This window comes from Antennarius striatus, chromosome 6, assembly GCF_040054535.1.
Source record: "Antennarius striatus isolate MH-2024 chromosome 6, ASM4005453v1, whole genome shotgun sequence".
Classification (NCBI taxonomy): Eukaryota; Metazoa; Chordata; class Actinopteri; order Lophiiformes; family Antennariidae; genus Antennarius; species Antennarius striatus.
Genome location: NC_090781.1, coordinates 11725146 through 11739736, shown reverse-complemented (window position 1 = coordinate 11739736; position 14591 = coordinate 11725146). Strand labels below are relative to the sequence as shown.

At 39.3% G+C, this 14591-nt stretch overlaps 1 protein-coding gene across 7 annotated transcripts in view; it reads right to left on the bottom strand.

Moving 5' to 3' along the window:
- Positions 1-14591, bottom strand: part of synrg (synergin, gamma) — a 36611-nt gene that overhangs the window by 8732 nt on the left and 13288 nt on the right. For 6 of the 7 annotated variants that reach the window (XM_068317040.1, XM_068317041.1, XM_068317043.1 and 3 more), the window contains 10 exons: positions 14403-14542; positions 12500-12624; positions 11756-11818; positions 9457-10416; positions 3256-3807; positions 1855-2018; positions 1635-1688; positions 1039-1135; positions 695-843; positions 28-138 (listed from right to left, as the gene is read on the bottom strand). In XM_068317040.1, the coding sequence (XP_068173141.1) occupies positions 28-138; positions 695-843; positions 1039-1135; positions 1635-1688; positions 1855-2018; positions 3256-3807; positions 9457-10416; positions 11756-11818; positions 12500-12624; positions 14403-14542 (2415 nt within the window). Of the gene's footprint in view, positions 1-27; positions 139-653; positions 844-1038; positions 1136-1634; positions 1689-1854; positions 2019-3255; positions 3808-9456; positions 10417-11755; positions 11819-12499; positions 12625-14402; positions 14543-14591 lie in introns of those variants that run through there. The other variant, XM_068317044.1, reaches the window with a different exon arrangement.

The following is a 14591-nucleotide window of genomic DNA, read 5'->3' as shown; positions in this document are numbered from 1 at the left end:
CGTGTGAGTCGGCGCGTGTATGCAAACCTTGCTCCGAGCATCAACGTTGAGCAAACACACCCCACAAGCCAACTCCTTCGCATTCTTGATGCCGTGCCTCAGAATACAGGAGGAGAAATCCATGGAGCTCTCATCAGGCTACAGAGACAAAAACACACAGACACATTTAACTTCCTGCTGCAGGCCAAAATGCACTCATTTCTATTCTTATCATAACGGCTCTGATAAGTTTGCTTACAGGCAACATCTCCAAGCATCATCAACTTTATATACAAGGAAAAAATAAGAATTTACATCGAAATGCTTTCGTCAATTAAACACTACTTTCAATTTGTTTTTTCTCTCCATCCTTGAGCTACTGTGTCAGCTCTGTGCAGCATGAAAAAGAAAAAACAACATCCCTGCTCGGCTGACAAAAGCAGACAGCTGGCTAAATAAATCTATAGTCTTGTCATCGCTGCTGATCTGCACACCAGTTTACCAAAAGGCTCCGGAAACTTAATCAATGAATCATTGATTCAAACCTAACGGGCCTATAATACTGGATTCACTGGGATTTCATTGTTCAGCCATTTTATTGTGAATTGAAGCACAGTGCTCTGTTGTAACGTGCCTTTGTCCCATGTGTCACAAAAAATCTCTTTGCTGGATACCTGCGTGTGGCTAATAAATAGTTCTAAATAGAGGCTCATACAGCGAGCTTGGCCAGTGACATGAAGCCCATGAGGTTGTTCCACACACGACTGATGTCCTTCAGCAGCTGCTGCAGCTTCTCAGAGCACACGGCTGTTGCCTTGATGCCAAGCTCCACGCGCCTGGTGATGCGATACACTTCCACAACACCTGATGGATTGAAAACACAAACAGATTCAGTAAATTAGAAACGGAGCTGGCAGACATCAGCCATCACACTGAACATGTTTTCAGCTTGTCCTCTGTCTGTCCTTCACAGGAAGTAAAGATGCACACAGGCTCCTTCCAGCTGTCATGGCTTGTTTATAGTGTGCAACTGAGTATGTCTGGTTTGGGCCTCCTCACCCAGCAGGTACTCCATGCCCTGAGCAGACTGGATGACCTCGGTGCAGACGGAGGAGCTGCTGATGCCGTTCAGGATGTTGTTGGCTTTAGTGATGACCTTAATGTGGGAAGACAGATGACTGTTGTCAATTATGTAATGTTGCTCATCATCATCACAATTATCAAGTAACAATTAGACGTAATTTTTGTCACAAGTCAATAATTTTATACTTCAGCAGACAACTGCACACTTTATCTGGGTTTAATATGGCTTAAAGTGATTTAAAAAAACATTAATATAACGGAAATGACAGTGACAACATTAAAACACTTATTTCTCAGTCTCTCGCTGCGTAAAACCGACTGAAACATTGGAACTATACATCGGTTCTCATTATGATTCAGGTTGCATTTCCCTCTGACGCTAAGGTGAGGAGGGACTTATGGCTCCTATTGGGGAACAACTTAAATATTTAAATATTCATGCTAGCAGACATAAAGAAAATAATTAGTCCCAAAAGTTACATAAACAAAATGTGAGTAGGCTGGAAAACACTTCATCAATTCAATCAATCAAACAGTTAAGTCAAGGTTATAAACAGAAAACAAATACAAACCTCAAGAGCGTTTTCCAGACATCTCTGCCACTCGTATGCATAGCGCTCACTCTCCTGCAACAACAACCAACAAAATTATCTCCAGCAAACACACAGGCAAAACAGAAGAGAGGCAATTATCTATATTCTGTGGCTTTTCATGGTTCTGAGTATTTAGCGGAAATCTGGTGTTTATGAACGACATGATATGTGGTGGCGTTTCCACCAGGGGCCTCCTCACCTCCACCTCCCCAGTCAGGTCCTTGTACTTGTCCCTGATGACAGGCAGGGTGGGCTTCTCATTCAGAGTGTTAGAGCGGTCTCTGAAGGGCTGCTCTGGAGCTGGAGATGGAGGAGAACGGCCAATTTCCTTGTCTCCTAAACTGTGACTGCGTTTGTGTGAGCCTGAGTCAAAGAGGAGAGGAAGGAGAATGATGTTAGGAACAAGCGCAAAACATATTTTCACATTTTACTCTATAAATTCAGTAATCTACGGCATTAACTCATGTTGAGCTATGCAACTGTGTGTTTGCCTCCTTTTTTCTACATTCACTTGGAGCAAATTTTATCCAGACAAGGTCAGCATGAGTAAATACTTGACTTTTGACATACAATAATTACATACAAAGGAGGCACAAATATGCAGGCATGAATTATTTATAAGGACTCAAAGATGGACAAATCCTGGCAGGTTACCATAACAAACACAAGCTAAACCCAGACTATACCATCCGGATTGAATGTGTGCATATATGTGTGTGTGTTGTCTAGACACAGGTAATCCACCCCCCCCCAACTCTTTCACCACCCACAGAGACATGCGTCATCCTCCCCACATCCCAGAAGCTCTAACGTGATTAGGTTTCCACTCGGCGATGAGGAGTAAGGTAAAGCCTCCTCTTCACACCAGTAATTAAATCTGACACAAGGAGATAAATGTATGCAGCAAACAGGCTTTTATCACAGTTCGGCAAACCCTAATAAACTATTTGTGAAACATGACACCAGCAAACAGTAGTCAGAAAACCAACACCCTTAATTCAGTTAATTTTAAATCCTTGATTTGCTGGCCCCTGCTAATCTATCTCACCAGTCATTAGAGCAGACTGTCATCTCAACACTGCCATCTAATGTCTGACAACCTTATTGCAGATCAGGAGGGGGTAATAAATGGGGGTTGGGTGGAAGAAGACACTTTTTGACACTTGAATGTAGGTGCACCATTTTTGGTTCAAGGGCTGACTTACAGTGAGAATACAGTCTTATTTTAAATAATGTCAGCTCTGGTAATTTATGCATTAAAACTATAGCAAGCTACTAAAATACATTTTAATCAACTGATTATTTAATGTTTTGATAATAAATTAACAAAATTAAAATCTACAATATTTCTTTTTTCTGCCTTTTAAATGCTTTTTTAAGCTGTTTGATAACTGGAGCTGAGAATTTAATAACCATCTGAAGAAAAAGAATTATATTTGATGCAAATGTGAATTCATTTGATTTGACACCAATTTGATTTGATTCATTAAATACTACCAGATCATTGCAAAAATGTTTCTACAATCTAATGAATGACAGATTAAAGAATGAAAGTTCAGTTTCTATCAGAAGTGTGATGGACCTGATGACTTTTACTCACCTTGAACAGACAAGTCAAAGGTCGCCAATTCATTCTTGATCATCTCTTCACTGGACTTGACGTTGGCCTGAGTGCTGGCTTTGAGGAAGTCAGACTTGCCAAACTTGGGCTTGTCCCCCTGGAAGGATCCAAACTCATCAGGGGCTTCACTCAGGTTTCCATCTAGGCCCACTGGAGCGGTGGCAGTGGGCGAGTCTGACTTTTCAGAAACAGTACTTGCAAAGTCCCCAAAATCATCCTCAGCTTTGACACCACCCTGGTCACTGGAGCCAAAATCAGCAAAGGCTTGAAACTTCTCATCTGTCAATGAGTTATCCTGAATAGGGAAGGAGGTGGTGGGCTTTTCTGTGGAACTGTTTGTGATGTTTTCCGCACTGCCAAAGGTCTGCTCCTTTCTCTGTATTGGCACAAATGTTGGAAAGGAAGCGTCTTCCAAGGCCCGCGACTGTCTGACCTCACCCGGCATACATTCCTCCCGGTCTGACCAGTCATAGTTGGTCAGGGTGCTGAGGTCCGACGTCCCAAAAGGGTCAAATTTAATGTCGTCTCCTTCTGTAATGACAACACAGATATACCAGTGGTTCCTCGGAATAGCATAGATGCTCTCATGATATGTGGTAAGATGACACTTTGGAGCATGGAACAAGAAATTCACAATTGTGTGTCAAACAATTCCAGTGGGTCAGAAGTTTAAATACAATGAGTTAAACCTGCCTGCTGGTCATGGCTTTGGAAGCATTTAATCTGAGGTCAACCAATGGATGCACTTTAAGCTATACCTTCAAAGCCACTTCCCTTTCGTTTGTCATCATGGGAAATTGCAATCCGGAGCACTTTTAGGAGCACTTTCTAAATAGCACATCCCATTCATCTTTGCAAAAATAGTATTCAAGTATAATCGCCAAAAGACCATGAATTCATGATTCCATAAGGAGGGAGACACATTCTGTTTCCTAGAAATGAACGAAGTGGGAATCAATCTCAGCATAACAGTAAAGGACAATAGTAAAGGTTGGAGGAAGCAGGTAGAAAGCATCTTTTTCCACATTTAAACCAGACAAATTACAGTATAATGTTGAAGGCCACTTTACAAAGAAACCACCGCTTCAAATCCATCGTTCAAAAGCCATTTGAAACTGCACACTGTGATTACTGTCTGTTTTTAAAAATAGGTGCTTTGGTCTCACAACACAAAGATGGAACTGTTCGGTCATAAAGACTATCATTATGCTTTGAGAAAAAGGAGGAGGCTAGCAAGAAGTATAGGGGTCACTGCATCATGTTTCTAGCAGCAGACTGACTGGCGTGAAGAAGGAAAATTAATGAAATTAGCTGAAAAAAATCTAAACAATGTAGCTAGGAAATTCAAATATCATCCAAAAGTGGTCTTTTAAATTGCTTTGAGCACCACAAAGTCATGGTGCTGGAGTGACCATTTTCAATAATCTGTCCTCAATCGAGAGATGTTGTGGGGAAGTAAAAAAGTACAAATATATTTACAGTCCAAATACTGTTTCTTAATTTGATTTTCATTTCAGGAACAGATATAAAAAAAAGTAGTCTGCTGGTCAGGAACCAGTCACCTTATTTTTCTCTCTCTTGTCAAGGAGCCAGATGACAACAGTCTCTCAAAAATGACAAAAATGTACCCTTGTTAATTTATGTTTTCTAGTAATTTTAATTATTTTAATTACTTTGATATATACAGTATGTCTGAAGTGAAAATCAAATTACCGAACAATATCTGGTACCTCTATGGACCTGCTTCAGCTACATCATTGCTGGAATGGAAATAATGGTCCAAATTTAAAAAAACATTGTGAAAAGCTTGTGAAATACCATTTGACTGAAACTGAACAAGATAAAAGCTATGCCTTATTTAAACATAAAGTCTGACCCAATGGGAATGAATGAAAGAAATAAAAGTGGAAGCAATCAGAGTAATCGTTCTGTGTTCTGTTTGTCTGACGTTTCACATTCTGAAATTAAAGTACTGATCCTAACTTGCCAAAGAATAGAAATGTTATTTTATTTTTAAAATAATCAGGAAGTATGATAAAATAGTTTGCAAAAGGTTTATGCAAAGGTTTGACATCAGTTCTACCTGTGGTAGTATTTAGCCATGCAGTTGGTTTTACTTGAATTTCTCTTTTTTTAAAATATAGTATCTATTTGACATTGCTGTCTTCAATCCTTTTCAATGGAGGTGAATGCATCTTAAATTGTGGCACCTACAGGATTGAAAGATTAAATTTGATGATTCCTCTTCATTCAAAAAAAGTTCCAGTGTCACTCCAAATAATATACAAAACAACAGAGGACCCTTTTTGTTTGATTCAGTTTTTGTAATAAAAATGCCACAGAGAAAGAAGTTAATTATCCAGGATGATCATGGGCATTGTCATCAGACTGAGATATTTCTGATAACTTTATTCAACCTTTCACACAAAAAGTATCACAAGTAAGACCACTAACCTCCACCATTAACCACCACTATTCAACACCATTGTGCGACAATGGAAGCCAAATTCTCAGATATCTCATGAAATGATCAAATTTAACCTATGAGGGGACAATTTGAGATTTGCTATTGGATATAACAGTTTTAATATTATGCTGCAGAGTTACTACTAAAATAATGAGATCACAATTACAGTAAAATGATCCTTCATCGCAATCTGCACTATATATCTGCAATAAGAATATGTCCTTGGTGATATTACTCTATTGTTGTAATGCATTCTCCCATCTATATTTTACCTAATTATACTGTAATACATACCCTGTAATAATACACTGCAAAGACTAAACCATTTATTTTAATGTCAGAGCTGAATCATGATTAAAAGATTATGATTTTAAATAATGGTCAGTTATTCCTCCTGTAGGACTCCGTGTTGTCGTTATTGGTGACAAACACCAATAATGGTATTTCCTACCACCGCATCTACTCTGTTTGCTACAGTATGTTGTGCTCACATATCACCATTTGCCTTACAATGTATTCAAACTCCAGAGCTATTTGGCTTACACACACTTTCCACCTAAGTATTCAAGTCTGCTTCTCACACACACTCACAAGCACACAGATCAAATATTCAAACCCTTCCTAATTTGCAAGACAGAACAATGAGAAACAAAAGCAATTTGTGAAATTGACAAGGACCTACAGCTTTGAGCCTCGTGTCATTAGATCACTTCACGACTTCTCAAGAAAGGAAAGGAAAAAATAAGACGGTACGCATTTCAGCAATACCAACAGTAACATTTATTACGACAACATGAGAGAGGAAGAGAAAGGTCACAAAATACTGAGAAAGAAGTCTATCATTACAAGAGGTTTGTCAAACTAACAGCAAAATTAGGTTTCAGTCATTTAGAATACAAGTGCATGCAGAGTCAGGAGTAAAGGTAGAAAACAGTGAGGGTAAAACAAAGATAATCCAAGGATATAGAAGCAAAAACCAGAATGAGAAGGCACAGACTAAAATCAGTACTTCTGGGGAGATTAACCTTTGTTTTACTATCAGGATGAAAAGCAACAAGTGGTTTTGGAAAAGATTTGAATACAGAGCTTTTGAAAATTCAGGTTAAAAAAGTAATTGGATAAACAAGATAGGAAGTATTAACCCTTTGAGGACCTGAGGGATAATATGCTTTTTAGGAAAGACTGTTTACAAACTGCACTCAAGGAACAGTGAAGAGTTAAAAGCCCGATTTAAAGAGGCTGCCATCTTTATGCTCTTTTTACAGCAATGAAATTTAATTGTGGTGGTGTTTGTTCTAACTGCAAACTAGAGCATATAATTTGGTATGATCACATCTGCATTAAACTGACTGTCAAAACAAAATGTGATTTTCATTCAAGCACTCAAAGGGTTACAGAAACAAAGAGGGCCATCCTTATAGCTGACATCCCACAAAGGGCTGTAATTTACATCCAATCACAGCTGCAGAAACAGATTTAAAGAGACAGTATCCTTTTTCTCTCGTGACAGTGATTGTTTGGTGAAAACAGGCTAATGTGCACAAACTGTATGATCCCCAAATAAAAACACACCATTACTGATGAAATACTTGCTTTAGATTGTAAACCTAAAACATTGAAATTATTATTTTTGTATTACTTAATACTGTTAGCTACATTTAATGGACCGTTGTCAAATCACAACAACATCAAGAAGTTGTCTATATTAAGAACAAATATTCCAGTAGTAAAAATACACTATTAAATCTTTATCTATACATTCTTCTCTTGGATAAAAACAACTTGTAATACTGCTATGCATAAAAAGATATGTTGGTTTATTTTCTTGTCAATTTCACAAATTGAGAAAGCAGGCACACTGCAGCAAAAAAGCAAGGCAGGAAGGGCAATACTAACTTCATTATGTTCTCAGAGAGCCAGACCGCAGAGCCAGACATGGTAATTCATGCTGAAATATCATAAATAACAGCGATAAATCAGGAAAATCAGATTCCTTTTGTGCTCCAGATTCAAAAGGAAACTTGTAAAAGAAATACTGTCTCTTTAAGATTCCGTACATGTCTAGAAACACAGTGGAGAGCATGGTGAGGTTCTCAAGCTGCTTGGCCTGCTGCACATGAACAACAACTCAGTCTCTCCAAGAACAAGTATGCAGGATGAATGACTGAAGGATCATGACATGTTACAGTTGTGTAAATGCTTCTAAGGATCGTGCTGTTACTGTTTAGCTGCTTCCCTATAGACAGTTGCTAGAACACATCATCTTTCTCTGAGGGGTCTGTTTCAGGTCAAACCAAAATCTGACCACTGCACTAAACTGAAACAAGGCAAAGGGGATATGTACATTTTTTTGTCCACTCTGGAAGAGGAATTATGTATCCCTTGGAGAAAATGATATAGTAGACATGATGCAAAACTTAATATTTACTGACAGTGCAAAAAAGTGAATGTGAGTGAAAAGGGTTCATTGTTGTGAGGTGAAAATTCTTTCAAAGTTCTCAAATAATCAAAGCTTTCAATTAAAAAACAAAAAAATTACAAAAATTATTTGTTGATTTCACTTGACAATGATTAAACACCATCTTGGGTTACATTTCTTATGAAACATGAGTCATGATGTGAAAGGTGAGATGTTGAATGAATAAATGATGAGCATTGAAAAGGAGGAGGAAATGAAGCCCTGCCAAGCGAGAAACGTGATTATTACAGAATATACCTACAAGATCTGACAACAGGTTATAGGTAAACTTTAACTCCGGTTTCATAGATGTGAGGTCATCCGGACATCTCATGAAACCCAAATAATACTGCATGTAAAGTCTTAAATACTGCATTGTAACACAATAGCGGGCATATAGAAACTATATAAATACACACTCATATTCATAAACTTTTTTTATCCTCCAGGAATGACGTGCTGTATATCACTGCTGTTGTGAACCACTTCATTGCTGTTCGATTTCAAAATAACCTGCTGCGGTTGTGTGCAGCTAGGCAAAATGCTATTATGGGGTATTTATTCAGTGCAGCCCAAATGCCAGCAATTAAAAAGGTGAATGATAGCTTTCAGATTATGTCTGAGGTAAATTGCTGTCAGTAATAAAATAAACGAGAAGAAACAAAAGGATCACCACCATAACAACCTCCTGCACTAAACCTGTCACCAATCAACGTATCTGTTCACATTGTACAACACAGCAACAACACACACGCACTCACATACACCAGCACACTGTTCAGCCTGAGGACACAAGGGGAACACCGCACCACTGCAGTGTGGACGCAAGAAACAGGGACCTTATCTGAATCGTGCAGACCGCAGCCTGAAACGTCGCTGATGAATGACCGTCAACACATCACAACCAGGCACTCATCATCATTTTTGTCAAAAATAAATAGAGATATGGGCCAGGACCTTTCTGTCATTACTATAATAAATGAAGGGAGCAACGAGTGGAATTTAAAAAGGAAGGGGTGATGCGATAATACAAAACAAAAAGAATGTAAATGAGACGAAAGATGAAATGCAGAATGAAAGATGTGACACATCTAATCCGATATGTTACTCAAGTAGTGTCATCAGTATTTGAGCATATTCAATTCACTTGACCTCATTGCTCTGCCCTTTGACCCCTTGATTTGTGGTTACAAGGCCACTGCTGGCCTTGGAACTAATTATGTGCCTCACCACAGCAATCGCACTAGTTCCTCACCTGTAGCGGGGGGCTGATGGGCCGAGAGACCCGGCAAATCCAGAGAGCTGTCAGACATCACATGTTTCAGGTCTCCGCCCATGTCCGACAGCTTCATGTCTAGCTGTACTGATAGTGCGTCCTCGGAGTCGTCCTTTCCCACACTGCTGCCCCCTATGGATGGAAGGTCAAGGGACTTCACAGAGGCGGAGTCCTCTTTGGCCTGTTTGAACGCGGCCACCTTGTCGACTAGAGTCTTTTCCGAGGCCCCCAGTGCTGTGCAGAACTTGGAGGACTGAAAGTCAGCAAAATCGTCCGTGTCACTTTTAAGAGAAGAGAAGGAGCCACCGCCACTCTCTTTAGTGTCATCGTAGGCCAGGCCTCCCTCCAGAGACAGCTGTTTGAATACGTCATACTTGTCTGAGGTTTGCTGAGTTGGCTGCTGAGAGGACGACTCCCCTTTAACCCTCACACTGCTCTCACCTTTAGGCTCCCCACCAGAACTGCCAAATGCCATGAAGTCTGCAAAGTCATCCTGAGGTGCTGCCATGGCTCCTCCTGCTGCTGATGCTGGAGCAGCATCAGAGGAGGAGCCAAAGAGGGCAAAATCACCAAAATCATCTGCACCACCCCCTGGAGGTTTGGCTCCACCTGGCAGAAGGACTAGAGAGGGTGGCACAGGCACCGAGGGGAATGTACTGGCTTTTGCCTCAGGAGGGGCAGGGACAGAGGGAGCTATAGAAGAGAAAAGGTCCAGGTCAGCCATGTTGAGAGCATTTTTGGGCTGAGGAAGAGACACTGTTGGCTGTTGCTGCTGCGGGAGATGTTGTAGAGACTGAGAACTTGGAAAAGCAGAAGGAAAGGCAGGCTGAAGGATCTTGGTCTGTTCTGAAGGGTCTAGGGGAGAGACGCTGTCTGCCGTTTTAAAGTCTGTGAAGCCATCATCAGCACTGACAGACTTGAAATCTGCAAATCCTTCTCCTGTGAACAAAAAAAGAACAATTTACAATCATCAAAAAAAATTTAATCAAAGCAAAAACGCAACACAAAACTGAATCAATAGAGACTCAGATTCATCAGCCATGATTGTCACTTCAAATTCAAGAAAGAAAGGAAAAGTATTACTTTTGTCTCAATGTGAATGTTGAAGTTCCACGCTTTTGATGAAATAAGGACTGCAGTGTCCAAAAAACAGCACACATCACTGCATAAACAAGTTCTGTGATCTAAAGACACATTACCATGGAATGAGGAAACGACAAAGCAATCCTCAAAACTGAAATTAGTTTGTTTCCTAAACACCAAAAAAAAAATCCCTGACATTTGCTTGTAAAGATTCTCCCAGTGAGGCAAGCAAAGCCAACTTGTTGACTATGCCATTAAAGCGCTGATGATACTGTATTATCATCTATAACTATCAGGAACAAGTGTAAATTTAATTATTAAGATTTACATCAGATACAACCAAACAGTGGTTTGAATAAATCACCCAGGAACATGTATGTTAAAAGTCTACCACTGTAGAGTTAAATTTATCCTGTGTACAGTAAATATTAGCTGACAGTGTTCAACAGAATGTGTTTGTCGACCTGCGATATATGTAGGATAATGGTTCTTCTCAAGTGAGACATTTTCAAAAATCAACACAAAAAAAAATGTTCATTTGATATTTTTGAAATGAATAATTTCTGACATTTTAAAAAAGAACAAAAGAAATTTTTTAGAAGACAACCTTTCCCTTAAAAACATGTTACTTTTGTAAATCCCACAGACGAACCGTCAGGATGAGTTCTTGTGTTTCAGCGCTTGTTAATCCACTGCGGTATTTTATATGCATAGACTGAAAGGAGAACTGCTTGTATGGTGAAGAAGAGATAACTAATGGGCTCATTAAGGAGATGGAGCCTGACAATGCCAAGGAAAGGTCACTGCAAAGCATGACTTACTGGAGTTGTTAGAGCGGTCCCCATCGGAAACTGTTCTAATGAAACAGGGACGGGAAACATACTAGTATCATCGCTACAGGCTAGCAAAACAGGGAACAGTATAAACATGGCACAATGGTGACATGACGTTGTAATGACCTGGCAGATTTACCCCAAGTAACAATTAATTAGAAGGAATCTATCACTAAAATCTCTTTTTTAAAGGATGAAGTCATTTTGCTTTTGAAAGTTCTCCTCTCCCTTCTTCATGTTGCTGCAGAGACCAGCTGAGGCTAACGGCATCTGACCAGAAAACTGATAATATGAATATGTGGCTCTCTTACAGACACGAAGAGAGACTGGAATGTGCACTAAAGGGTGGCTGAGTTTCTTACCAACTGTTTTCTTGTCAGCAGGTTGCTCCAGCTGTCTGAACACACTGTATTTGTCTCCAGTATCTGGATTGGAACAAGAAAAGAATCAACAGCATGAAGAGCAAATATAAGATATTAAATAAGTCTTAATGCAGTTGGCTATTGTAGTCATGCAATTTGGTGCTAATGTGGATAAACCGCACATGATCATGAAAATAATTTACTTTCAAATGTGGCTAAAATAAAAAAGAAAATAGCACGCAACGTGAAGCAATCAATTTTGAAATGCACATCTTTATGCCTTCTACTGAGCAAAAGGGAAGTCATTTAAGTTCTATTTCAGTTAATGAGGATATGCAGACAGATTCATTCCTGTTGACGTATGTAACGTATGGTGGAGGCATAATGATGTCGATTCAATGTTAGCTTTCAACCATTGTCCCAGGGGTGAAGGGATATACACATTGATGAGGTAACACTTTTCCACAGATATTCCTACTTGTACTCCTGTTAACCCAAAGATAGCTACCAGGGGAATAAATGTGTTCTTGTTTTGGTAACACAAACAATTTTTCTTTGTGAGCTTATGATGTCAAGACAGAAAGGGAAGCTGTGTCGTTATCTGTGTATCTTTAAACATCTTAGCAGTTTTCTATTTCCTTCTCTACATTTGTAATACAACTGTTTACTCCGGGTGAAGCATTTCATGGACAGCATACCATATTTCTGACATACCATGACCCTGTGTGAAGGACAAAAAGCTACCTGTGGCTGGGTTTGAGGGCTCTGCAGGCTGATCCACAGACAGCTGCTTGAACACAGCATACTTATCAGAGGACGATACAGAGGTGGAGGAGGAACCAGTGACTGGGGTCAGGATGGTAGGAGCACTGCAGGGACACAATAGCTATAGTCAGAAATCAGGAAGCATGAGGTGCAATTGTAAAGTTTAATCTCCATGAGCTACCTGAGCTGAGCTTTAGCCCAGGGCTCAAAGAGTCTGGAGACCAACTGAGGCTTTTTAAAAACCTTTTTCTTTTCATGAAGTCCAAGCCAGTTAATGCTGCAGCTGATTCAAGTTGAATCAGCTGCAGCTGATTCAACTTGAACTTGTTAAATATGTTTTGGTTTGTTCATGCTATTGCTAAGAAAGATAATATCATACATGCACAGAATGCTAAAGAGGAGGGTCACAGAGGTGTTTGTCTATTTTAATATTCTATGAATACATCTGTTAGATCTCATTGACATCTCGTCCAAATACCATCACAGGCTGGTCATTGTGTTATTCTGATTTCAAGAACAATCTCATTCACATATCCAACATCTGTTTGTCAAACCAAGGCTCTTCTAATTTATCCACAGATGACACAGATGACCATCACTGTTCAATATGCTTTATCTTGCCTGAATTGAAGACTGAAGGGGGTTCCGCAACGAAATAGTTCAACACAACACCCAACCCCTAATTACTGACTTTCAGAGGTGCTAGTAGGAAGATTTTACTTCCTTTACACAGAGCAAGGATCCCAGTTACTCTTTGCTAATCTATAAGGCTGATGGAAGTAGCTTCATAATTTCCATAAATAGAGCTTGTATCAATATTCTTATATTCTTATAAGTCTCAAACAGTGCATGTTTTTCAATGCATATGTACACATACAATAACATGAAAATACTCCATTGTTTTGATTTGCTTGTTAGGTACAAAAACAAAACTGCACTTGCGAAAAAAAATCCCTACTTTTCTTTGCAGACATAACTTCTCTGATGCCAAGCTGAAAATGAGCGCAAAAGGAAATCAGTAAGCTCGCTTTCCAGCAAATATTAAGTTTCCTCAGAGCATTTCTCTGCAAGGCATCTGACAGTAAGTTATTCTTGCCAGATCAAGCTGGCAAACCAACATATGGTTCTCAGCCTCTCATTTAATCAGACAGTGATCTCAGACTGTGGGGAATTCTTTTGAGAAACAGAACAGAGGGGTATATTTTTAGGGGAGAAACCGGAGGGAATTACAGAACGCCTATAGAGCGATAGATATGCAATACTTCAGTTCTCCTTTCTCTTTGTCTTTCAACAGATAATTGCCTTTCAGCTTTCTCTCTTCTCTCATATGGGTTTGAAAAGTAATATAAAGAAAAGAGCTTATCTTGTGTCCACTGAAATGGATTCATTAAAATGTGACCCAAACTGATTGTTATTCTGGGGAAGTTATTACAAGACATTAGGACAGTGTTTCTGACTGTATGGCTTCCATGATAGGCAATGCAAAGCATTGAGATTCAATCAGAAGGGTTCTTGATGGAACAATATCACTGTAAATAGTTCTTCAGAGGCAGTTAAACTTCTGAAAACATTGAAACCCTGAAAAAATATTTTTATTTTTTATTACATTTTTGGCTTTTTAAGCACATTATCATTATTATTATTATTATTATTATTATTATTATTATTGTTGAGCGTATCCTGCTGGTCAAACGTCTTCTGGCTAAAACAACTGTGTTACACTATGAAATACAGCCAGATTTGTCTGGCAGTGATAGGGTTAATCGGCACTGTGTGAAGGTTTCATCTATACAATTCCATGTACTGTAGATTCAAAACTGTATTTTAAAACATATTATTCAAGAATCTATTTCAGTATGATCCAGTTCATGCTTCATTGTACCTCTTTTGCTGCTGAGGTGTAAGGTTTGAGGAGAAACTTCCAACCAACTCTCCCTGGAACTCAGTGAAGGTTTTGTCTGCTGCTCCAGCCCTTGGAGCTTCCTGGAAGTCCTGAAAGTCATCATCGTCCACTTTGGCTGCCTGAATGAATACGTTAGTGATTAAGAGGTGAATTATGGTGGATCAGGGA